At 33.9% G+C, this 27,741-nt stretch overlaps 1 protein-coding gene across 3 annotated transcripts in view; it reads left to right on the top strand.

Moving 5' to 3' along the window:
* Positions 1-27,741, top strand: part of CNTNAP4 (contactin associated protein family member 4) — a 249,043-nt gene that overhangs the window by 204,135 nt on the left and 17,167 nt on the right. For all 3 annotated transcript variants that reach the window (XM_074570147.1, XM_074570146.1, XM_074570145.1), the window contains 7 exons: positions 1,243-1,399; positions 4,497-4,624; positions 14,076-14,246; positions 19,182-19,400; positions 23,555-23,794; positions 25,312-25,536; positions 26,955-27,088. In XM_074570147.1, coding sequence (XP_074426248.1) covers positions 1,243-1,399; positions 4,497-4,624; positions 14,076-14,246; positions 19,182-19,400; positions 23,555-23,794; positions 25,312-25,536; positions 26,955-27,088 — 1,274 coding nt within the window. The remainder of the gene's footprint in view (positions 1-1,242; positions 1,400-4,496; positions 4,625-14,075; positions 14,247-19,181; positions 19,401-23,554; positions 23,795-25,311; positions 25,537-26,954; positions 27,089-27,741) is intronic.

Genomic DNA, 27,741 nt, shown 5'->3' with positions numbered 1-27,741 from the left:
GGCATAATGTTGAAACAGCAGAAATATTCTGCTTTCTACAGTCTTGGTTGTTGGAGGCTTTTTAAAGTGTTGTCTGATAAATTATTTATAAACTTTCTCTAGGTTTTCTTCCTCCTGTGATGGCCTGCAAACACAAACACTGATAGTGGACATTGATGGCATTATGCAAGTTTGACTTTTTCAGAAAATACACTGGTTTTTGGCCTGCTGGGCTGACAGTTGTGTGGTAATGAATGCAGTCAGTATGTTCACAATCTGAGAGATTGTCAGGGTAACAGAGGTCTTATCTAACAGTGAGGTTTAATAAGCAGTGGCAGTTATAAATAAAGTTGAGACTAGGATAAATTCCAGCTTCTTCATGGGGGCCTGCTGCTGAAAACTTGGAACTCCAACAACAAAAAGAAGCACATCTATAAGAAACTCTATAATTTAACAGTACTTGATTTCTTCTCATGCCTTGACTTTTGTGGACCCTTCATCCTTCTCATTTGAGATGGTTTATCTTTATGCTTCATATCTTTTAGTTATTATCTGTTTTGAATATATTTTCTGTTGCTGTTCTTGCTTGGCAGCATCTTTAAGCTCAATATACAGTACTGTAACATTAAGGAAACATCTGGTTTTACTGTTTTTCTACAAACAATGCTGACTGGATGCACCACACAGAGATGTAATAGTCCTGGGAAGCCTCATTTCTGCTCACCACATACATGAACTTGCTTATGGCAGAACCATTAACACGGGTAGTAGTACTCTATAGTACTCCTGGTAGCAGGATGAGACCATGCCTGCATAGCTTTTCTGTAACTCTTCTCATTCTATTACTGGTAGCTCCATGATCTGAAATTGATATATAAGAAGGGAATATAAGCTACCTTGATTTTTAGGGTGGTGGTATCTCCTTTTTCATGGACCATTTTAAAATGAATTATATAAATGGGCTACTTAAGATAAATGATTCTAATATCTTGGCTGGCTGAGTTCTGGCCTGCGAGTTCTCTTTTCTACTAATGCAAGAAAAAACCTGTGTCAATCATTTAATAGCTGATAATGAAGTATTAAAATGAATCATTACTTATCAGGTAAAAGTAGTAATTTATTATTTTTCCAATTGTTGTTTAAAGTTTTTAGATTTGAGGAGTAATTGCTTTCTTTTTAACCTTTTGGAAACTTGTTTGGATGAGAAAAATTGGGAGAAATATGAGACAAGACTGGGCACTGATTGTCTCTCGTACTTTTTAGATGGGATGCCATTGAGCTGGTGGATTGGAAGAACCAATGAAACACAGACTTACTGGGGGGGTTCCTTGCCTGCTGTACAAAAATGTACTTGTGGATTAGAGGGAAGCTGCATTGATTCCCAGCATTACTGCAACTGCGATGCGGACAGAGATGAATGGTGACTTTTTACTGTTACTTTTTCACAATATTTTTACAGTAAAGTAAATGAAGAATATATATAGGCCTTAGTACATTTAGAACACTAAGGCAGCTGTAAATTTAAATTACCAAAGTGTCACCTGCCTCTTTGATATAGAACACATTTTCTCATAAAATTATAACTATATAAATTAAGTATATAGTTATATATACTAATACTAATATACTATACTAATAACAGCATACATATATATATTTTTATATATATGCTAATTCTTTCACTCTGAATTCTAAGAAGAGTTTAATTATATACAGATACTTTCTAGTTTTTTGGTATATTGTATGTTATATATTAAGACATTAGCTCTGGTCTTTAGTACAGCTTCTGTTATTAGTTAGAATACTGAAAGTAATTAAAGCTAAAATAAAAGGTGTCAGAAAAAATTCAGTTAATTTTTAGCATAATTTTTAACTACACTTTTAAGTTTAGACTTTTTACCCCCTTCTTTTGCCATTTAGAACCTAGATAATTAAAATTGGACATCCTTGCTATCACCTGACTTTTCACTTAAGAGGATCAGATACTACTTTCTCAACAATAGCTCCAGTGCAGTACAGGACTTTACAAAGCAGATAGGGACTTTTCAAATTAAAGTTTTCTGATGAAGAAGCTTCTAAGCTTTTAAACTAGTAAAGCATATTTAACTTATATAAAACCAACTCAGTGAGTACATTAATATATGCATGTTAATAAATGTTAATAAATGTATCAACATCTGGTTTTTGAAAATAGAAAAATGTAAGGAAGGTACTTAGGAACATATTCATGTGTACAAAATGAAGCAATGCATTACTTTATCCTCAAGCTAGATATCCAGTCTTCCTTTAAAGGAAGAACTAGTGAATTTGGTTGGAAAATACTCACTTTCTCATCATGACCAGAGAACTCAGCAGATACAGTGAAAGGCTTAGTTAAAGAAAGTTCTTCACAAGTTTCAATATCTGTAGGAATAGAATTTGCATCTGCTGTAAAAATCAGAGTGGTATCTTCTGTGCTCATTCCAATAAAGAGATTAAACAAGTACACAAAACACTAGGATTTCTCTATTACTCTGCTGTACAAAAATACAAAAAATTTTTGATTCCCAGCAGCAAAATAAGTATTAAAAGGTAAATGCGTTTGAGACAAGATTTTGAATAGTTTCTAGAATATGTAATACCTTGCTCAGTTTTGTCATTCATTTAATGCATGCTCACATACATAGGTTAATTTATAATGGTAACACACTTGTAAATTAAGTAGATAGAGGATGATGTGCATGTCTTCACTGTAATCACTTTGAGTAAATTGCATATGCTGATAAGTTTATTACGCTGAAAATATAATTACTTCTGGTTTATATTTCTGTATGTATCCACTTTTGAAATTTTAATTTTCCTTTTAAGTGGATATTTATCCAAGTAACTCCAATGTCATGGAGGCTATGTTTACACTGTATGCTTACATTTGGTTGCCTAGAGACTACTGGTTTGAATCAGTTTTCTCAATACTGTTCATCGGGCAGAAAAAGTAGGTAGAAGCTGTGCTTATTTGAGATGCTTTCTGTGCACAGAAAACCAGATTTAAACACAGTGAGGTTTTGAAAATATGATTTTGATATTCTATTTTCATAGTGAAATCTATCTTATTTCATAGATTGGACACAGATTTAGTTCTAAAACTCCTTGTTTGACTAATCAAAATCTTTAAGTCTCTAAAAGTCTAAACCAAAACGTATTTTTTTTTAAAAAATCCATTCCTAAGGATCTACAAAAATACAAATCCTTTTTGCAGAAAGGGTAAGTTAGCTTCTATTCAGTTTTCCTTAATTTGCAGCACAGTATTATTAAAGTGAACACTTCCAGTGTTTTGAGGTTTTTTTTCAATTCTAAATTAGAAATCTGCAGTATTTCACTGCGTTAAAAATTAACATTTCTTTTAAATGTTTTGCATTCCTCACTTAGGAAAAAAAAAAATCTGGAAAAAAAAATGTACATTTGTGTGCACTGTGCTCCAAGACAGATGAAAAGAAACTGTACATAGGGTAAAGATGGTAATGTTAGTAAAGGGAGGAGGGAGGGGAGGAAAAAAACCATTAATTTCATTCAGCACAAGGATGGCATCTCTTCCTGTTGTCTCACTCCCAGTGCTTAATGTACTGAGAGAGGGTGTTGGTAAACCCCAATCATGTTCCTAGAGAAATGTGGCTTCCTGGCTGAAGTGTGTGTCTCGTGTTCAATCTTTGAGCAGTGTGATTTCCAGATTGCCTCCCCTCTCTGAGTTTGTACTGTTGTCTCTGAGCTATTTGGTTCACCCATTAAAGGGAAGATTCAACTATAAATGGATTGAATGGACAGATTGAATTTTCCAGAATGATCCTGATTGATTATTTTTTGGGAGTTCAGGGGAAGCAATTTTAGGGACAAAACTGGTGCTTATGAAATTTAGAAATTCAGTTCTGACACTAAGTTAACAAAGATTTTAAACAAGGAATTTGGTCTAAGATTACAAATACTGGATGCTCTGAGTGCTAGGTTGCATCTTTCTTTTTCTGCGACTTATATATTTGTAGCATATGCTGCTTTTCCTGTACATAACTTTGTATTTTTGTATTTGTTTGGTTTTTTTTTTTAAACTTTTGTTAAAGTGAAAAAGTAAAAAAAAAAATAGTCTTTTTTGGAAGTTATACTAAGCCATTTAATATGCTATAGTGAAAAGACAGGCCATTATAGATACAGCATGGCCTCAGCAACATAAAGTTACTGACATTGGCAGATACATTAGCTTAGGCAGACAGTACCCATTTATGTCAAAAAGAGTTTTCTCATGCTTATGCAGACAAGCATAACCATAAAACTGGCCACTTCCCATGAAATTATTTCAGTCCTGTCAAATGATCACAATATCAATACCAAAGCATATGTTTGTATTCACAATTGCTTGTATTACCCATAGAGTTATGCAGCACTTTTTTTCAGAATTTAATTATTTCATTTTCTCTAGAAATGTGTCAATGACAATGAAATGTTTATCAGAAACATTTAGGAAAGCTGTGTCTTTCATTTTACCTTTTCAGGACTAATGATACTGGGTTCCTCTCCTACAAGGAGCATCTACCAGTAACAGAAATTGTGATCACTGACACTAACAGACCAAATTCTGAAGCAGGTTACAAACTGGGCCCTTTGCTTTGCCGTGGTGACAGTAAGTAACAACTGCAGAGTTTTACTAAGCAACAATGGGTTTTGAGTGCAATAAATTTTTAATGATGTTTGCTAAACAGCCTAAGATATACTTTTGTAAAAATTTCATCTAGTTTTTTTAGTATTTAGAAAGGAAAAAGACAAAATGCCATGGTCCAGTGTAAACCAGAGTAGAATAGTAAAGATATCTTTTTGATGATACATATCAATAGTGAAGAAAGAAATAATATAGTTCTCAAACAGATATTTTGAGTACAAAATCCAGTGTTTTAATGCAATTTGAATTAAGTTATAAAGCATTACATGAATGGGAATTCATAATTGGTTACCATGTCTTGGAAGAAATATACCCTTCACTAGATATGCTTGCCTACATCACCACACCTTATGCATTTTAACTCCTCTGAGTATTTACGCAACTAACAAAATTATATTAGAGAAGATTAATCCCCTACATGCAATAGCTATAAGCAAAATTTAGACTCCACATAAACACTTAAAATATAGATTGTTATAGTGTAATTAAAAACATAAAGCTTGTACATCTTGAGTATGTATGTAGTAACCAGAAAAAGATCATGTGCGAAGAAATCATTTAAAGATAATGAGACAACTGCAGCAAAATTGATACCTCATTGAAGATTTGTGATCACATTTCTGATTTCATTAATTTCAATCTTTATTGGCAAAAAAAATATATTTTGTTTATGTTCAATAGTAAACTATTGTACAAAATGCTATAGCTGCTGCTGCTTGTAATCAAGAGTCAGGAGATATAAATCATCCTAAAGATCTTCACTGAAGAGCTGAACAGGCAGGATTTTGTCTAAAGTTGAGTAAGGAAATAAAATATTTAATAAGCTTAATCAATTTACATCAAATGGTACCCTATGAGTTTTCATGAACTTTATTATTGTTTCAAATAATTGCAGATTACTATTTTCATTTGTAATGTGATTTTCCTCTTTCATCATATGATGTGTTTCTTTTTCAAATTTCTTCAGCCTTTGTGAATCAGAGGAAATGAATACCAGTAAAGAAGTACTGATCAGTATTTTTAGGCTCACTCAGGAGACTGCACAGATAAATAAGTATAAATTAGCATGTATTTATTTTTATGTCACCTGTGCTTTCATTCCTGTGACTTGCCGGGGTAATTATGCCTGGAAGATTTGTTAAGATTTGCGTTACAGCAGTGCATTCTAATTTTCTTATGAAAATTTATAAAACATGGAAAAAAACGTGTTGGGTGTTTCCTTTTCACTTGTCTGATACCTGATTGTGAGCTGATCATTTATCCCACCTATCAAAGGAACAGTTATCTTCACGGGGTTATGATACAGGATTATGGTATAATTCAGAGTGGAAAGGACCTACAGAGGTCTACTGCTTACAGCAGGACCAGCTGTGAGGTCAGACCAGGTCTCTCAGGGCTTGAAGACCCCAAGGATAGAGCCCACACTGCTTCTCTGGGCAGCCTACTCCACTGCTTGGCTGTCCTCATTGAGGATTTAGTTTTAATTTGATCAAGCCTAAAACTCTGTTGTTTCAATTTATACCCATTGTCTTTGATACTCACACCATACCCCAATGCAAAGAGCCTGGCTCCATGTTCTTGATGATTTCCCTTTAGGTTTTTGGGGCTGCTGTCAGGTCCCCCACAAAGCTGTCCCTCCTTCAGGCTGAACCATCCCTTCAGACGTGGCCTCCCCCATACTCACTCCTGTTTATCAATGTTTTTTCTGCACTGGAGGGCCTAAAATTGGAAGCAGTATGTAGATGTTGTCTTACAAGTGTTACATAGAAGGGGATAACCACCTCCAGCAATTGACTGACCATGCTTACATAGCCTATAATGCAGCAGGCTTCCATTGTGGCTAGGCACAATGAAACCAAAGACATGATAGCAATGAAACAGAAGTATTTACAGCTTTCGTAATATTAATAAGTGGGGAGAATTTCAATTTCATGGCTCACCAAGTTCCCAACTATTATTAATTACATAACCTGACCCCAATTATCACAAATCTTAAAACATGGAATCCAACTAGCTTACCCGGGTGAATCATTAAAACATACAGACTGTTCTGAAACCCATTGACGTCCCTGCTTTTATTTGATGTTTGCTTATTTTGAGTGATTGAATTGCTGCAAAATTTCACGCTGATGCTAAATGATCACAATATTTCTAGACAAGCTGCAATAGTGAACTCCAAAATATCATGAGGACAAGCACAAAAAGTTAGAGTCTGTATTTCAGAGACATATTTTTTTAATGTCAGACAACTTTATAAAATTTGGCTTCAGAAAGAAGCGATTTGGGACTGAAATTATCTCAATGAAAAGAGGTTTCAGAATATAACAGTTAATGGAAATAATACAGGAAAAACCTTGAAAAAGATAATTCACTTTGATTGTTTAATAAGAGCAGTAATACAATTTTTCTTAGCTGTTTAGATCATAAAGACAAAAATAGTAAGCGTGCTTCAGGGAGGTAGGGCCTAAAATTTGAGAAAACAATACAGAATTTTTAAAGGAAAAACTGATGTAAAATAACAGAATTTTGACATAAAAACAAAGTCCAAGGTGTTGAGTAAAATATTAATTGTATTATAATATATAATGAAGTATATAAATATTAAGTATCATATAATGTTATATATTCTATATCACATTTTCTTTCATGTATCATGTGTAATATAATAAGAATATGATACCATTATCATCCTATATTATTCTATATATTTTATAGTATAATAATATATAATATAGGATATACCATATACAATAGATGATATATATTATATATTGTATTACTTTATATTAATATCTTTTCTCATATACAACATAATTATATATGTCACAATAAATATTCTATTCTATTCTATTATTTTAATCATACTGGAAAAGACTGAGTATATGACTTACAAGAATGTTTTGCAATGGTTTTTATGTACCAGCAGCAGTTTTTATAATGAAAATTTTCTTTATAGTTCAATTTTCCAGAAAATCTAAAAAAATGAGTTCTAGTAGTTTCTGAGTTCTACATGTTAAATTACACACTAGACAAAACCGATGAAGCAAGTGTACACTCTCTTGTAAGATCAGCAATAACATATTAGTAGCACTTTGAAGCTGTGGGAAGGAAGCAGACCATTATTAAGGTTTTTTCTAATCTGAGGTTACAGACACCCATAAGTGTCAAATTAAATGCACTTTTAATGACATTTATTTTCTTCTACACCTTTGTATTGGTGGAGAACACATAAAAATTCTAGTAGCAAATATTCATTTCTTAGAAGTGCTGTCAAATAAGGAAAAATAGATATTCTTGAATTCACAAGTGTGATTTGAGTACTCTACAGAGAGATTATTGCTTATTTCTGATTCTGTCAGTCTCTAATACTAATTTATATAATTCTACTTTGTAGGGGGTATCTTTTTATTAAAGATGTTTTTTGTTCCTTCCAATGGACATAAGGTCTTCAGAATAACTCACTGGCATACCAAATAAAAATGTGGGGAAAAGGTTTACTTGCATTCATGGTACACTTAGTACTTTGTGAAATTATTCAAAACCAAAATATTATAAATTCTCATTTCATCAATAATCTATTCCTTGTCGGACATCTGCTTAGAGATAAAAATAACTGTGTATGGCCACAGCAAAATAAAGTAAACCCATAAATGGTCATGGAATTGAATTGTCATAAACCATGCATTCACTTGACCAAGTTTCCAAGTTAGAGTTACTTCATTACGTACTTCTAAGAAGTCATGTATCGTAACTCAAATGCAGCACTCTTATTTTCACTCTTTTATTTAACATTGCATTAGGGTACTTTTATGGATTGAATCTCTTCAATGAAGTGTGGTACTTACAGAAAACCAAACCATATTTGCTATAACAAAGACAGAAAGAGTAATCTAATATACCAGCATAGTTATTTTTATGTATAAAGTTTCAGTCAGATATTAATGATTTTTCTCAGCATTTGCGGTAGAGTTAGGTATCTGTACTTCTAAGAAGACAAAGTGCAATGGAATTCGTCATGATATTCTAGAGGAATATAGCCATTAAGAGAAATCAGGACAGGATTCGGTGACACCCAGTTCTATAGATATGACTAGCACTCACCTATACCTGTCACCTTTAAAATATTACTGATTCATTTCTATATTCCCTTTTCTGCTGTACAATACATCTAATAAATTGTATGCCAGCATTGCTGGTATCAGATTGCAAAATATATCTAAATATAATGAAAATTAAGATTCATATTAACCTATATCAACTGACTAGAGTGACAGGAAAGATTTTGAAGCATATGAAGACAAAAGAAATCTTTGGACCATTAATAGATAGAAATACTATGGTTTTCATATAAAAGAAAGAGGCAACTTCATTATTTTTGTAGTTATTCAAGAAAAATCCAAATTTTGATTAAATGTTAATAGAAACAGTCAGTATGGGTAGACTTTTACAAAACTACACCATTCAAGGGTTTTTTTTGTTGTTTTACTTGAAAAAACTTACTGGAAATACTCTGATTTATTACTATGAAGTTCCAATAAGTATTAGAACATATAAATATATCCAGAACACTGAAAGAAAGCTAATGTGCCAAAATTATGTGTAATAAATGTGTGATTATAATCAGTTAGCATCAGACTTATTCTTGGCCCCAAAATAAAATTTAATATAGATCTTAATTGAATAAAACAAAATATAAGGATAGTGCAATGCAATGTAAGATAATATATCATTCAGCATGGGTTTATATAAGGTAAATTTGGCTAAATTTTTGAGGGACTTTAGTGCTGATAAAGGGAATACTTGTGAGGTGAGATACTTGGAGTGTAGTAAGATATTTGACAGTGTCACAGACTTGGTTGAATGAAAAAAAAAAAGGAAATGTACAAATTCAGCTGCAAAATGATAGTACAAGCAGGCAAATGAAAGCAGATAATCCATTCAACATGAGTTCCCAGTTTGATATTTAAACCCAAAAAACTTAGCGTGCGCATTGGATATAATAATTTTAGAGAACAACTGTACTAACTGATCATAAGTGATACTTTCATTAAAGCAGCACAGTAAATTTCTAAATTTAGCCAAAAAAATCTGTTAACCCTATCTGCAGTAGCCTGAGAAATCAGGGCATGTCTTTGTTAATAACAGAAATCTGTATACTGAGTGTTCACTTATTATTATTATTTAGTTTTACAATATCAATTTATTCTTTTCCTAACCTCAGTCTAATCAACATTATTTTGATCCTTTTTACTGCTTCCTGCATAATGAAGAAGTTAATACAAGCCTTTTGTTGCAGTTTTACAGTATATAAAAAGGATGTAAGGTTAATGGATTGCATTAGAGAAGTTAAGAGATGCATTTTTTAGTGAGAGCCTCTTAATCTCTTTGCTTAACTCAGGCAAAATCTGAGGTGACATGCTCAACTTAAATGGAGTTTCATAGAGTTAAAACTTTCAAATAATGTTCTTGAAAGCAGAAGAGCAGATCAGAGAAAGATCCCGTGGTCGAGATTTGAACCTAGTGCAGTGGGATGAGAATGTGTGATACATAAATACATATATAAATTGACAGTAAGAGCATTTGTGAATTTTCCATAAATGGTCAACTTTAATTTAATTGATTGGATATTTTTCCTAGAATAAATGTTCTTTTTCAAACAAGAAATGATTCAGGGAATTTATACAGTCTGTGGTTCATCAGAGGTTGAACTAGATGATCACAGTTTTCCCTTCTGGTCTTTTAACCTAGGAATCCTATAATAAGCTGCAATATAGTGGAGCTGGAAGTAGTGATACAGATGGGGCAGCTGAACTCCACGAATTCTTAGAGGCAAACTGTTGCCAGCTGGTCGGACTTCATAACGTTTTGAGGATAGCTTTAGAAGAAGCAATTTGCACACTTCTCAGTAATTTGGCCTCTTCTCTGCTGTGCTGGATGAGGGAAATTTTTTCATGTAGCAAAACTGACAGAAGTATTGGGCAAATATGTAAAGAAATGGATGTAACTAAACCATGTAATAGGTAGTGATGATTTTCCCGCTTGTTTTTGCACAGCAATAAAGTAAAGCAACTCCCACCCCTCCCTTCTCCCCCCCGCAACCCCCCAACAAAACAAAACAAAACAATACAAGACAATACCAAACGCAAACAAAACAAAAAACCAAATAAGTCCATTAGGACACAAATAATGGGTGATCACATAATTTAAAGATCAGTGGGAGAAGCCAGATAGGGAGAAGCAGACAAAATACAACAGGCAAAATCCTGATCATCAGCTGGTAGTTTAACTATGATCAGATAAGCCAGTACTGTAGATCAGACAGGCTAATAGGACCTACAATTTAAATTGAGGACCTTTTTTACAGTATTAGCCTTCTTTACTACTACTGTGCACTTATAAACCGATCATAGTGACATTCCAGTGAAATTCAAAGATCCTGTCAATGTACCAGAGACCTGAAGCTGGCTATTACAGGGAAAAACACTCTCTGTTGGAAGCTCTCCCAGTACCTTTTAAGCGTTTTACAAAATCCCTCTAAGAGGGATAATTTGGAAAAGATGGAAGGCACATTAAATGTCATCTTCGCAAAGACTACAGCTGCTTTGAGAACACGACTATCATCTCCAGATTAACAGCAGTGTGCCTTAGCTATGTCAACCAGTAAGAGATGGGTGGTGTATGTATCATGTCAATTAGAGATTTGTTTTGTTTGGGGAGAAGGAAGACTAGTCAAAAAAATATATACAGAAAATATTATTTGGCAACATAAAATCTTCATTTTCTCTGCCTCAGCACTCACTATTCCTGCTGGTGTTTCACACTGAAAGAATGTATGATATAATACTTAGAGATATCAAGAAGAATTGATACAAATTGTAGGGGTTGGAAGGGACCTTTGGAGATCACGTAGTTCAACCCTCCTACCAAAGCAGGTTCACCTAGAGCAGGCTGGACAGGTATGCATCCAGGCAGGTTTCGGATATCTCCGGAGAAGGAGACTCCATAACCTCTCTGTGTAGCCTGTTCCAGTGCTCTGTTACCTTCAAGGTAAAGAAGTTTTTCTTTATGTTGACATGGAATTTCCTGGGTTCTAGCTTGTGTCTGTTGCCCCTTGTCCAGATTTCAGTTTTGATTAAAAACTTAAGAATGCTACAATTTGCAATTGCACAATTGTTTTGAGAGTCACTTTTATTATTTTTGCAACATTAAAATGGCTAATTTATCAATTTCAAGTTGGTAATACTAGTTGATATATGCCAAAACTAAAGTATTTTTTGTTATATAAATATTTTGCTGCTTTATTTATAACAAACAGGATCTTTTTTACATATTGGAAGACTGCAGTCTTACTACTAAGAAAAAATGCTAAATATTACTGATTTCCTAACTACATGGTGTTTGGCAGTTCCAGAAAACTAAATAGGAGACTATGAGACAGATACTGTAAAGTGAAGAAATTCTTTTCCCACCCTGATTTACAACAGCATAAGATACTTTGTAATATACTTTTGCTAGGTCTATATTTAACTCACTTTATTGATAGAACATCTTAACATTCATAAATCACGCAATTCTCAGAGCAAAGAAAAAGAACAGATAATAAGAGAACACAGGAAGTTGAGAGAGGAAGAATAAAACTTCCTATCCCTACCCTCCCCCAAGGACTCCATTCTGATTTACAAAGATCATTCAAATGCTTCATTGAAGCTAATTGTATCATTATTCTACTGGACTGTTACTGCTGCTATTGTCTCTCTTCTAATTATATAGCAATGTTTTACCAATTTTGTATAAATTACTAGTATTAAACTTGCTATTGTGTTTGAGTTACTGGTAAAAGCCAGCCCATTGTTTTTTTAAACAGCTGTTATATACTTGAGTCATAAGCATGTTGAAGTTTGCCTGTGGGAGCCATGACCTGAAACAGTTGAGGAACACAGGCTTAAAATTGATCCCAATATGTAAGGCCTTCAGCTGATGGCACAGGATAATAATTCCAAGGAGCCCATCAAGCAGTACAGGAGAGCGAGATGCAAAGCCATGTTTTCCTCTCCTAGCCTGAGCCATCCGTTCACAGCTCTGCCCCACTATATGAAAGCTGTCCTGATGGCTGCTCTAACTCGTGATGGCTGGCAGTACTCCCAAGTGGCGAGTGGTGCTGTAAGCAGTTGCCAGAGTCCGTATGAATATCCTGCAGCACTGCTTTTCTGGGTGCGAGATCTGAACACTGATTAAAACTCTGCTAAGAAGTCATGAGGAATGAGTGAATGGACTTTGGTTTTACTTTACTGGGCTGTGGACCAAGCCTTTGTGCTCACTGTATCATAGAGTTAGATTTTACAGATAAGAGAGACATTTATAAATATTTTTTTTTTTTTCTTCCTGCCCTTCCTCCCCCCTCTCCTAGAAAAGAAACAGAGAGTGCCTGGAGCAAAAAGCAAAAATCATAGTTCTGTGTAGTACTTAGAAACAGGTCACAGCATTATCAGGAGAATGTTCAATGGCCTTGTTCAACTAGGTAGGAAGGTAGTGAATGCCTCATTTGATTTAGAAAGCAATATAGCTTAATGAAGAAATATAGGTATATCTGTAAGAATACAGCCATAATAACAAGGTGCTTCTACTTGAACACCATAAATGCAGACTGTGTTCTTATTAGAAGGTGTTATTAGAGATTTTACATAAGTTTTTTAACAATCAAGAACAAAATCTAACCAATTATGCTTAAATGCCATCTTAAAGAAAAATCAAACCAGCAAAATATTTGTTTTATCTTGTAACCTTTTTTTGAGTAAAACTGACTTATATTGGATTTATCATGTAAGTTAGAAGGCACATGAATTTCTAAACTGCGGTCAACTAAAGGAGAAGACACATTCATAATTTTTTTTTTTAATTTTTTTAAAATTCTCCACAGTAATTACTAGGAGCTGTATCCTACCTTCTTTATTATATCTGGTGAAACTTCACTGGACTACAACAATAACAAGACTTTTTTTCCTTCTTGTGTGAGAAATATACATAACAACTGTCAATTATAGTTTATACTAGCTAATGTAGGCATAGTACTTCATTCAAAGCCGCTATGTTTATTTACTTCATAAAAGGATACATCAGGCCCTAACTGGACTTTCTAGCTGAGATGCCAGCTATTTTATTTCCCATTAATTGGTTTTTGGTTGTCTGAACAGAGAACCTTGACTACTCTCACTGAACCATTTTTCTGTGTCTCCAAGAACCACCTCTTTTTGTTTTATAAACTAAGTGGGAGGCTTTTGTGGAAGTTAGACTCTTTGAACATTGCAACCCATTCCTAGACCTGAGCACTTCCCTTTGTTTAATTGGTTATAAAAATTATACTGGCAATATCAGATAACACTGTATCTATCACTTAATCTTTACTTTTTAAAACCAGGAACATTTTGGAATTCAGCATCCTTCAACACAGAGGCATCCTACCTGCATTTCCCAACCTTCCATGGAGAGCTCAGCGCAGATGTCTCATTTTTCTTTAAAACTACTGCTTCCTCAGGAGTATTTTTAGAAAACCTGGGAATTCAAGACTTCATAAGGATAGAGTTACACTGTAAGTGAAGTGACTAATGGTTATTATTATTGTTATTTTTGTTATTGTTATTTTAGCTTTCAGTTGGGCTAAATGAGAATTAACTTACAGAGTTAATATTTTAAAACTGTTCTCTAGCTTTATTACTGTTACTATTGCTATCAGAGCTTTATCTTTCCCCTCAAAATCCCAGCATTGACACTATATAAATATCCATTCAAAGATAATTTCTGCCTCAGAGCATTCTTAATCTAAGAGCACAGCAATCAGCCCCTGACTGCTCAGACTGTTCCTCCTTACCTTGCTCGCTGCATCCCTGCCACCAAATCGTCTCCCTCCAAATTTTAAGGGCAGTCATTACATATGTCTGAGATTCGCTCGGTCACAATGTGTGACTCACACTTTCTGTGGCACAGTATCCTAGCTTATTCACACTTTCTCATAATTATTTTTTTCTTAGTTGATTATATATTCTATTCTATTCTATTCTATTCTATTCTATTCTATTCTATTCTATTCTATTCTATTCTATTCTATTATTATTTATCATTTCATGCCATTTAATTTAATTTAATTTAATTTAATTTAATTTAATTTAATTTAATTTAATTTTATTTTATTTTATTTTATTTTATTTTATTTTATTTTATTTTATTTGTACATACTGAGATCTTGAAACCTTTACACATGAATAAATATTTGTTACATAAGAGAAAATTAAATGTCTCACTAAATTCAGTAAGAGGACTAATGTAGAAAGAAAACTTTATCTTAGCTGACTCTATGTTTTACTCATATTGTTCATTATCAAAAGGGAGAATATTTAAAAGGGTGAAGTATTTTTTCGAAAAACTGGATTCATTTGAAATGGCACATCAATTAAAAAGTCTCATAGTTGATACATGCCTCTGGGAGTTCTTTAAAACTTTTTTTTGGCATTACAGTTCCTCATTATTTTATAAATCATTGTTTTATCACACTCAAGTATATTCGAGTGAAAAGTACAAATATATATATATATCATAAAATGCAAAGTATTACTACAGAAACATTAATACATCTTTTTTTAAAAGTAAAATATTTTGCTTACTTGTTTTTTTTGCCAATATTAATGTCTTAGGTTATTGAAACAAAAAGGAAAACACCTACTGTGTTCTTCTGCAGGCAGTTTAATTATAGAATATCGTGTAATGCTTAATAAATTTGATTTGTGTTATCTCAAACTGTAGTGCTATATTTGAAAGATAACCTGTTCTCAACAGTGTTTGCCGTGTTTATCAAAAGTATGAAATTCCTTCTGTGAAATTTCTGTGAACAGGTGAAAACACAGTATCGTGATAAACTCCTTGTCATACAATACAGAAAATATACTGGGTCAGCAGTTCAATGGAGAATCTCTGAAGAAGTGATGATATTCTTGTGTTAGAAATTATTTCTATTTTCAAAATATACAGTTAAATCATGGAAACATTAAAGGAATGTTCTGAGAACTAAATTTATTCAGACAGTTGGCAGAAGACCATAACTCTTTCTTCAGAATAATAATACGCAGACAAATTCATATCACTTTTCCCATTCATTCATAAGCATCCAAAATACTGTATACTTCTAGTTTTTTGTATGACTTGTGACTAGTGAGGAATGAGAGAAGCAATGAGGGATGAATATGAGCAATATACATTTCCATCACAAGAACCTTTCTCTCGAACAAAAAAAAAATTACCTTGAACATTTCATATTGTATAGGATCATTTAGATTTCACCATCATATGCTCTCTTATAATAGATGTGAATGTAAATCACCAAGTTGCACTTGATATTCTGTTAACAATTCCACATAAATCAATGTCTTTCATTTGTATTATAATAAATAACAATAACAAAAATGTCAGGGGCCAGTGTTTAAGGTGAGGATGTGTTAGAAATAACTTAAAACTCATAATGTCATTAACATTTGGCATTCCCTACTTCTGAACACAGTTATTTTTCTTAGTATTTTATTGATTGTTTTCAAGCTTTATATCTATTTCTTTTATTTATGACATAATGTACTTTAGTCCTTTAAGTCTAACTTTGCCAAAGCAAAAGTGTCAGATCAAGAATCTTAATAGGAAATGTGAAGTTTAGTGCTGTTTGTTTGGTTTTATGAATTTATAAACACTGCAGTGCATCTGTGTATAGTATTCTAGAAAGCTATTGTAAAAATTAAGGTGTGCATCCTAACTATTTTAAAATACAGTGGAAGTGATACTTAATTTTTATTTTTTTTTACAGTATTATAAAAACTCAAGTCTGAATTTTTGTCTGAGTTCCTGTAATCTTCTGCAGAAGTAGTGGTTGAAAGCAGCAAGGCTGATTCAACTCTAAATAGTACACTGTCAAATAGTTATATGACTGCAGGTTACATCCTCTAGATGAAAGTCTAAGTAACTGTATTATACTGAGTGCTTACTGAATGATTATTTCCTATTTAAAAGCAATGAGTTAAACAGAAATTTAAAGTAGGATTGGGAACTCTATGGTGTATTAATTTGGACGGTCTTCTGTGGTTGCTTTGGAAATAGTTCTGAAGAGTCCAATATGCAGCTGCTATTGGCCTTTGTCTGCCCAAATTCACAATCTGTTGTCCAGGATGAGTGGAATTCAATTGTTCCCTTTATGGAAAGTGCTTGGATTTTGTATCCTTTAGCATATTACTTGGTAATCATGTTCTGCTTCTGCATGTGATGCTCAGCCTCAATACTCTGAATGGTTCTTGATGACTGTGCTTTCTGTTAATCATTTTAGCCATGGCTAGTCATTGACCACACTCCATGATTACCATCAGCTGCATTGTCTGCTCCACTTTGCCAATCTATAGCTGTGCTCTGCCTATGTTTGAATGCATTAGGGCCCCAAGAGTCCCTGCAAAGTTTGGAAAACTTTTGAGTAACACCAAGGTAGGTAGGGCCCACAAAGTATTTTTGCACCTGAAAGGAACTCCTGGATATACCCTCCCCTGCTGCCCAGGAAATGACCAAAGTGCTCTTTGCCTTGGTTCTTTGTTGCAAAAGGACAAATTTTGGAACTCAGTCAGCATTTCTCCACATTCTGTGGCATACCTTCCACAGGTGGTTTGACCACTGTGCTTATAAACGCCAAATTTCTTCAAAATTTGCAGTGAAGTTGGTTTTAGCAGAATTACCTAATATATTATAGAAAGTTAATTGATTATATTTTTCACTTTTTCTGTTATATTCTGGTGAGTCTTCAGACATTCCAATGGATGACCATGCAATCATACTTGCTATATGGGCCTTCATCTCTGTAACTTCTGGGATTTGTTCCTTTTTTTCAAGATTATATTACCTTTTTTAGCAGTACTAACATAATAATTCATTATTTCAGTGGTTATTTCAAAACCTTTATTATGTGCTTTCTCGCCTTTAAAATCTAAACAGTAACATTACTTATCAGATCTTTCATTCTGATAGACTATTTAAGAGGCACATTCAGTGAGTTCAAAGCAGAATTTGTGTTTTCAGGCTTCACTCCAACAGTATCCAGAGGATTACAAAGACCTCCCTACAGAAGGTAACATTCAGAAGAAATTCTCTTTACCCAATCACATGGAGTTTTTGTTGCTTTTGTTCTCCCACTGTGTGGTTGTTTCCTTTTCTTTTACCCCTTAGCAAGGGGAGACTGAGCTCTCAACTTTGTCCCAATGAAACAAATTTATCCTAAAATTCATTTTACTGAGGAAGTGTTTTTAAACATCAGTTATTTCTTATTATTGAATAAAACATTGTTGATTTTTAAGCAGAAGAGATCATTTATTACAAATAGCATTCTGTTTAAAAATTGACTGCACATTATGCCTTATTTTGTTTAAGAAGTCAAATGCTATGTGTATTTGTCATTTTACTTTTCTCTCTCAGGTTCAACTGTTATAGAAAATATAACAATCACATAAAGGGCTTAAGAGACTGCAAGCATGTGGCTTTACTCAGTCTAAAGGTTGGCCAAAGTGGATCTAAATGTTAAAAAAGTCTTATGTATCTTTAAAAAGTGAAAAGAAGATAAAAATACTTCATTGAAATATTTTTTTTTAATTCAGCAAATTAATCTCTGAAAATGTTGTTTGTACTGATTTATTTCTCTTGGCTACTAATTGTTTTACTTTTCTCTCAGAGTCCAATGACATAAATGGGAACTTTTCTCTTGGATTCATGGGATAGTCTCAGGCCTCTAGTCCTTTAATCAAATCCTTAATATTTCAAAATGCTAGTAATCCCTTGTTTAGGGATTACTTATTTTCATACACAATTGTCCTTGAATATGTGAAAGAAACAGTTTCAGACAGAATATTCATAATTTTCAGATCTTTAATTTCTGTCATATTCCTCATCTTATTATTTTGACCTGCAAAGATTCAGTTAAGATCTTCTAAGCAAACTATGAAACCATGTAATGTGAAATGTTTTTAGAGAATGATTCAATTTAATTCACTGTAATCTTATAACATACAACAAAAGTTTGCCCTCTGCGTTTGTAGAGATTGTGTGAATAAATAACAAAAGCAAATAGTAGAAGATGTTGATAGGATTATAGTTGTGATAATTTAAATATAGTTGACAATGGTAATCAATTACCGTGTAAGCAAAAGATGCTTTTTATCCAAACTGAAAAATAACAAAGCTAGCACATTTCACTGTTTCTTGACTACTATGCTCTTGAGAGAGTCCACAAACACTTTGATTTCCATGCTGTAGTTAAATCATTGTTCTCACTGACAGTGAGTGTGAAGAATGAAATTTGGGGATAGGTGTCCTGAAGTAAACTTTTCCACTAAAACAATAAGTCTCATCCCATGAAGGGGGCTAGACCTTAAAGTAACTTGTTCTGCCACTTAACAATTTTGTTACGCAATTAACGATGAAATAATTTGAATGTCCTTTATTACTGTCCTCTTTCTAGCTCCATCTGAAGTGATTTTTTCATTTGATGTTGGAAATGGACCAAGCGAAGTTACAGTGCAATCACTCACTTCCTTAAATGACAACCAGTGGCATTTTGTGAAAGCTGAACGAAACATCAAAGAGGCATCCTTACAAGTAGATCATCTTCCTCAAAGGTCTCATGGTGCTCCACCTGATGGGCATATTCGCTTGCAGCTCAACAGCCAGCTTTTTGTAGGTAGGCACTCATTTAACAGAATCTTTCCTAGTTATGATCACAAAAATATGAAAAGAAAAAAAATTAAGGAAGAAAAAAAGATGGCAGCCGGGTCTTTTGAAAACAGTTGGTATGATAAGATGAGAGCCTTTGTGAAAAATCCTTGAAGATATAGCTCTAGTTTGAGATTACAACTTCAGCGCCTTAACCCATAGTTACTGCTGGACATGATTTCAACAAAAGTTTTCTTTTGAGGTTTGTTTGAACAGCAACTAACGGATCACCAATTGCACCATTTTTTGAGAGGATGTCATCTGCTGTGGGAAGACGTGTTACTTCTGTAATTTCAAGGAAATTTTGTTGCCTCTCTTCATCCACAAATTATCAGGTTGACCAAAAAAAGTTGTGAATGCTTCATCATTGGAAGTGTTTATGGATGGGTTTGATAGGGCTTTGAGCAACCTGATCTAATGGAAGATGTCCTGCCCATGGCAGGGTGGTTGGACTAGATAATCTTTAAAGGTCCCTTCCAACCCAAACCATTCCATGAGTCTATGAATCTGTGATCTATTCTTCTGCCCCTTGTTAACACATTTAATGAAATAGCCAGATTGTGTTTGCTTAGTATTGTAAACAACTCTAAAGGGACTATGATTTCACACAACTAGGTAAAATCCAGATCTACAGTTGATTCTATCTAAACTGTGAAAGCTTCAAAGGAAAAAAAAATTACCTCAATATTTCTGCCTTTGTACTTTAGCAAATATGACATTAATCTATTTAGATAAAACACTGGAAAAGCAGAAATGGTATTACAAATTAATGTTTATTTATTACATAGAACTACGTAGAGCTTTGTGTTATGGTACATGGTAATGTTCTTACTTAACTATTACTATATTATGAATTTATAAGTTTTGAGTGTATGTGTGTATGGTATACAGTTTAAGAGCATATAAAGTTTGTCCTACTTTTAAACAGATCTTTATCTAGATCTGCTGTGAGAGACATCATACTAAATGAATATATGTTTTATTCGCTGTGTGTTAGGGAGAAGTGCGGTCAAGGGGAATAGTGTTTGGAAACTGTAGCTACACAAGCTGTTAGTCCTTAGGAAAATTAAATGGAGGGATGTATCCTGGGATCAGAATTCTGACCTATGTCTCAAAAGGCATCAAAGGTAGAAGAGGGAGACTAGACCAAACATTGAGGAATTTTACATTTTAATTAAAAGCATGGAGGAACCTTCCATAACAAAGAAGATAGCCAAGATATTCGCTATAATGGAGTTAGGAGAAGTCTTAAAATTAGTTTATATTCACAGTAATAGACTAGAACTATTAATGAAAGGATTAGGAGATTTCTGTTTACTATACTACAATAAATTATATTGCTGCCTCTGATTTGACTTACCACATAACTGCTATTATATGAAAAGTTGAAATTAGATCAAGTGGAATGTACAAGGTCTCATCTGTGAAGCAAGACTAAGAAATGGTCTAATTCTACATGCATTTATGGTAATATCAAGTCTAAACTGTTTTCTAATAATTTTGACAATTAATTGATCTCTAATTCTCCTAACCCTTCTCCAACAATCTAATACTGTACTAACCTGTAATGACAGTTGCTCTTTCTAGCAATTCTTTATTAAGTGATTGACCATTGAATGGAGTGATTTTTTTGGTGAAACAATTTGAAAAATTCTAGTAAATTTATATACATGCATCTCCTGTATAGAGCTGACAATTTAAAAACTGTTTTGCCTTATGTACAAGCAAGCTGTTTAGCTTCTTTTCTTCAGATAATGTTCAGGTGAATAATTGTATTAGAAGACTGATTCTGTTTTGCTTCTGGTATTGTGCTTTTTTCTTCCCTTCCTGAAAATTCTTGAAGATCCTGGAAGCAAAATGAAATAACATTCACTATAGTACTCTGTACCCTGAAATCCCTTATGAGTTTGTACAATTATTTTGAAATAATTTGGAGCAGAACTGATAAAAATGGCATTTGTTTAATTTTATTCACTCAAAACAGTGTTTTTGAAGTGTGACATGACAAATGATAGTGATTCATTTGAATCATTTGTGTCATGCATTTCCTGAATATAATTTGTGAGGGTTTGCTATGACTGCAGCAAATTTTTTTGGGTAATCTGTTTCTTCAACTGCAATACTGTTATGTGGATCAATATGTTGTCTAGTTTATTTTGTGTTTAAGTTAAAACGGTCCTTTGGATAATGCAACTTTTTGTAACTCCCAACTATTTATAAGACATTTTAATCTCTTCAATTAAATATAATTTCCTTCAGTGGAGGGAGTAATGAGACTTACTCTTTGACTACTTTCACTCATGGTCCACTGGTACAGACTCAGGCTTCTCTGCTCAAGCCAGTGAAAGGATCTAGGGAAAAATGAAACATACATTGTCCTAAAAACTATCTCGGTAGAGGCAACCTTTACTTAAATTTCACCTTGAATACCTAGGACCTGCCATAGTCATCCATCAGTCAGTTACTAACGTACTAGGACTGTGATTTCTTCAAGCTAAAACTCTCATTCTTTACTTCTTAGGAAGAAATTTTTCACTATAAGGGTGATGAGACACTGTAACAGCTTGCTCAGGGAAGTTGTGGGTGCCCGTCCCTAGAAGTGTTAAAGACCAGGCTGGATGGAACTTTGAGCAACCTGGTCTAGTGGAAGGTGTCCCTCCCTGCCCAGGTGGTCTTTAAGGTCCCTCCCAACCTGAACCATTCTATGATTCTTAGATGTATATGCTCTGGTCTTCCAAAGAACCTGGAAGAAGAACTAAAGCTAACAAAATGCTCATTTTAACAGAGATAGCACTGAATCTTCATATTGTTATGTGGTTTTGTGCCCTTACATCTGTAAATAGCAACAGCTATGTCAAGAGTTTCCATGTTACACCAAGAATTTTACAAACTTTGAAACAGAAAGGGATGAAAAAGGATGATCACATGGAAATATTTAAACAAAAGTTAATTGGAAATGCATGAGAATTATAGCTGGTAATCTTACATATTGTGGATTATTTTCTTCATCTACTTATAAAAGAGAACAAATGACAGGAAATATCAGAGTAAACCGTGCAACAAAGGACAAGAGAGATGATATGTAGATTGCACACATTGCTAAGCAATCAGAATAAATAAAATGCTAGCTGTCAGCAAGTCTGCTAAAAATAAACAACGGTGAAAACAAATGAAGCAACAGTTGTTGTCAGCCTTAGGATTGACCTGTATCTTTGTCACATATACTTGGTAGTCAGGTATATTGTCTGTAGTGAGGGGGATAAACCTTCCTATTGCTCAAGAATGGACACAGCTTCCAGTAAGGGACAAAATGTCTGGCCAGACACCAACTGTGGGGTATCATGATCCATACCATGAGACTGACAGATGGACAGACACACAAATCAGTTGATAAGTCGGTAGGATCTTGAAAGAGTAAAACTGCACAGCTTATCAATCTCCCATCACCTTTTTTCTTTTTTTCCTTTTATTTCCCTTTTTTCTTTTTTTTTTTAATTTTCTTTCTTGCGTGTTTTTTTGTTTGTTTGTTTGTTTGGGTTTTTTTAATTCTTGGCAGGTTTTTTTTTTTTCTGTTTTCTTTCTTGCTTCTTTTTCCCTTTTCCTTTCTTGGATTTTTTTTCACCCTTTTTCTCCTCTCCTCCTGTCCTGTCCTGTCCTGTCCTCTCCTCTCCTCTCCTCTCCTCTTCTTCTTCTCTCCTCTCCTCTCCTTCTCCTCTCCTCTCCTTCTCCTCTCCTCTCCTCTCCTCTCCTCTCCTCTCCTCTCCTCTCCTCATTGTCCTCTCTTGCCTTTCTCTCTAAAAAAAAAAGAAAAAAAAAACAACCAAAAACTACCTAATTTCTGGATGTTACTTCTTTGTGAGTTAATAGAAGTATGCATCATTGCTTGGTATCTTACTGTGCAAAAACCTGGTTTCCTATTAAAAGCTTCAAGGATTCGCTGTAATTACTTGACAAAAAAAAAAAAAAAGAAATCAGATTATTTTAAAGCTATTTATAAGTATTTTCACATGTTTGTATCTTGGAAATTCAAAGTAGACTGTTCAGGGCCTGTAAAACATGTAAAAGAGCTTTTTACACAAAAATTCTTTTACATTTATAAAAGTTCATATGAATTTATTTCAGGTGGGACAGCATCCAGGCAGAAAGGATTTTTGGGATGCATTCGTTCATTACAGTTGAATGGAATGGCCCTTGACCTGGAAGAGAGAGCAAAGATAACACCAGGAGTTGAACCAGGCTGTCCTGGACACTGTAGCAGCTATGGTAACCTGTGTCACAATGGTGGAAAATGTAGAGAGAAATACAGTGGATTCTCCTGTGACTGCACTTTTTCTGCCTATGCTGGGCCATTCTGTAAGAAAGGCAAGCGTGTTAGCTTTATCAGTTATTGAAAACAGAACCACACAGTCCGGAAAAAGATCTTTACAACCCGTTAAAGATATGTTTAAATGCTTGCAAAATGATTTATTTAACATAGAGAAACATTCAGCTGAATTAATTCAGTAAGTGTAAGTTTTGTTAAACGCTCTCTGCCAGAGATATGTTCAACATACAGTATTTAAAGCAGGAACCACATTACCCGAGAGGATCAGCATCTTTTCTTTAATGTTATGCAAGTCATTTGATTCTTTTATACTATATTAAAGCTAGGAACTATATCTTTATGAATGAACTTTTGTATTTCTGTCTTTCAAGTCTTAATCTCAACACAAAGACTAAAGTTGAAAACAAATCAAGAAACAGAACCTTAAATCTTTTTTTTATTGTGAAAAAAAAAGTGACATCACTGGAAACAGGTCTGAGACCATGTTTTCAGACATTTTAAAGGAGTTCTTTAGTGATGGTGTCATACTGATAGATGATCACAAGTCTTCAAGTTTGAATTTTAAGAACATAAGGTTACCTAGAACTTTTGGTATCCACATATAATTCCAATCTGCTAAAATGACTTGCTTTCTCCATGAATTATAGGCATTCTGCATAGTACTCATTGGCTGAAATGCCGTAACTCCATGTTCCTCTAAATTAGTGAGCACAACATCTGTCCGGCCACCACTGCCACCACAAGAATAAAGGACTTGTGTGAAGTCTTTCCATATCTGTCACTGTGGAGCTAATACTACTGAGAGAGGAATGATACTTTCCTTCTCCCTTGCAAACAGCAGAAGAGACTAATGGTCACACTCCACTTTTATTATTCTACAGGAGCAGAGTGGCTCCTGTTGCTGAAAGTGTGGGGTGTCCTATAATAACTTTCAGCCACCTTCTGTCAAAGATACTGAGTGAGATTACAGAAAGTTCTAGAACGTTTTATGAAGTGTGGAGGTTGTGTGTGAAAACAGCATAGTCCATGTTACTTTTAGCAGAAAATGGCTATGAAATATCACAGAAATACAGAAGTTCTTTACCAGTGATTATCTATAAGAAGACCATAGCCCAGTTTCTTTCTCCCACCTGACCACTTTCTTTTCCCACATATGTGTTCCAGGTGTGGCCAAGTTTAATAAATATGTTAGGATTCAAACTGCTGCACCCATTTCTCTGTAGGAGCAGTGTACATACAGGACAGGACATACTGAGCTTGAAGACACAGATAAACAGGAAAAAAGCAGAAAGCATGTTTAAAACTAGCCAAAAGAAGCACTTCTTCATGCAGCAGATATTTAAGACACGTCTAACTGTGCTTTTGCCCTGGCCCAGGTTGGGTCTTATTTTTCTCTATACTTCCAAATACTATTTCCATTTATATTTCTTTTTCAGCTTTAACACAGCAGCTAAGAATGCATTTTATTTCATTCTGTGGCAGAAAGAAAAAAAAGAAAAAGAGCTTTTGTCCTGTTTTGCATGATATTTAAAAACTGTATTACTTTTTGTTTCAGAGATCTCTGTCTATTTTAGGACTGGCACTTCTGTGACATACAATTTTCAAGAATACTACACCTTAGCTAAAAATTCCAGTTCTCATGCTTCTTCTTTCTATGCTGACATGACGCTGAGCAAGGAAGTAATTACGTTTGCCTTCCGAACAACACGGACACCAAGCTTACTGCTTTATGTCAGCTCCTTCTACAAGGAATACCTCTCTGTCATTCTTACCAGAAACGGTGAGTGTTCAAATAGGCCATCTGGAAACAGTAATGAACGTCATAGCTGCCAACTCAGATTCACTCTGATTCCCAGACCTGAATCACAAACTAAGCATTGTCCTGTTGTTGCTTTAGATGGTACATTTATTTTTGAGCTGCACCAAGCAATGCTTTCCACATGAAAAATGTTCTTCCTATTGTAATTTCAACTTTCACTACTTTTGGCTTTTTATCATGATGGCAAAAATACTCAGGTCTGGAAACCCTTTAGAAATGCAGTAAAATATTTTGAAATTTTTTTTTAAGTTTTGAAATGAAACTCAAAATGTATCTGATCTGTCTGCTACTTACACAGCATATTAATTGCCGTCCTCATGACAAATAATGAAATAAACTCCTTTTTGAAAGTGCATTGTCTATTTTCCAAATTAATCAGAGGTCATTCCATTCAACTAATTTCATAAGCTACTTATATACCTGTGAAAATACACATATATACCTGTGAAAACAAACATAATGTAATTGATGTTTCCATTTAAAATGAACATTAAATGTTACTTGGATCTTTCTTTTTCATTCTTTCTTCTCCGTCTAGGTAATTTTTTATGTTTTTAAATTTTTTTTACCTTTTTTTTTTTTTTATAACTTAAAAAACCCCACAGACTGAGTTGAATCTTTGGGTTTATCAAAGACTCTTTGCAGTCACAGTGGTTCTGTGCTTAAAGAAGGTTCTCTGCTTTCCCAGATACAGATTTACATATAGAACAACTGTAGTATCCCCCCACCATGTCAGGTAGAACCCATTTTACTTATGACTGGCTTGGGTCTCACTTGGGCCTTGCTTTCCAAAGAATGAGTAGAAGGTTGTAGTCCATCTACAGCTAGGCGGGAATCTCTGACAAGGAAACCACATTGCCTCTGTGTTCTTCTGTGAAAGAGTTATATATGTACAGACAGTATACTGGGATTTAAAAACAAGAAATGGAAAGGGAGCTAGAAATTATTAACTGCATACTGAATTGTCAACTGGTCAGAGGTTTACAGGTCCACACAGTGTAAACATTATTCAAGAACAATACTTGTAAAGTACTGAGTTTTAATTGATAAATCACATTGATAGGAGCTACCTAACCAAGTCTTTCTCATCTGAATTATGAAAGTACTTACTAAAATTTCTGCACAAATTTTAACTCGTTATTCCGATTTGTGACATATTATGGCTATCTTTGCAACTACATCCTACTTCTAACGTTGCTATTACTTTTTCTATTGCCTTCTTTCATTTCTCTCATATGTTAATTTCTCATAGTTGATTCCTTAAATAAATTTGCTTTGCTCTTCAAATGCACCTGTGAAGCAGGAGACATTGCATATCATCTAACAGTACCTGTTGTGTATGTAGCGTACTATACTTTTTGCTCTATTTATCCCTGCAGGAAGTTTACAGATCAGATACAAGCTAGATAGCCATCAAGATCCTGATGTCTTCAGCATTAATACGAAAAACATGGCCGATGGACAACTGCAACATGTGAAGATTAACAGAGAGGAGGAAATGATCTTTGTAGAGGTAATTCTGTTAAATAAAAACCAACCAACCAAACAAACAAACAAAAACCCCAACCAAAACAAAATGTGGATTATCATAAAAAAGTAGAAGATCCAAAGCAAAACGAAGTAAATAGTTACTTCAAGGCAATTACCCCCAAATAAACTGTGTTTTAATGTCTCAAGTAAATAAAGGTTAGCAGACTCATGATGCACAGCGAAAGTCTAAATAAGACAATTTCTTTGGTGTCCATCTTTTCCATTTCAAAAGGTCAGTATCACCTTATTATTTTATATGAAAATACAGAGAAATTTTTGATGGCTAAATTTTCACAATTTGTGACATAAGTATGACTACTGTAATTTCTTTTTGGGTCTTGCATTCTGGGTTTTGTTTCAAATTATGTATCAAACCACAGTACAAGTGTATTACCATCTAGATAATAATTTAAGCATATTTGTCTAATTTTCTTTGGTTCATTTTACATCAAAGGAATGTGACTGTTAGTGTAAAGATTTTTGTTATTTTTTGTATAAATTTGGTGATAAAATAGAAATATTTAATTTGCTAACAGTAGATATATTAACATGTAAAGAAGTCTTCGATATTTTTAATTAAAAATTAAAAAACATGGACGTTACAAGTTAGTATTTTGAGGCTAGAGCTGAGTTTGC

The sequence above is a fragment of the Larus michahellis genome, chromosome Z, assembly GCF_964199755.1.
Source record: "Larus michahellis chromosome Z, bLarMic1.1, whole genome shotgun sequence".
Classification (NCBI taxonomy): Eukaryota; Metazoa; Chordata; class Aves; order Charadriiformes; family Laridae; genus Larus; species Larus michahellis.
The sequence above is the reverse complement of the archived record's forward strand: the minus strand, read 5'-3'. Positions and strand labels throughout refer to the sequence as shown.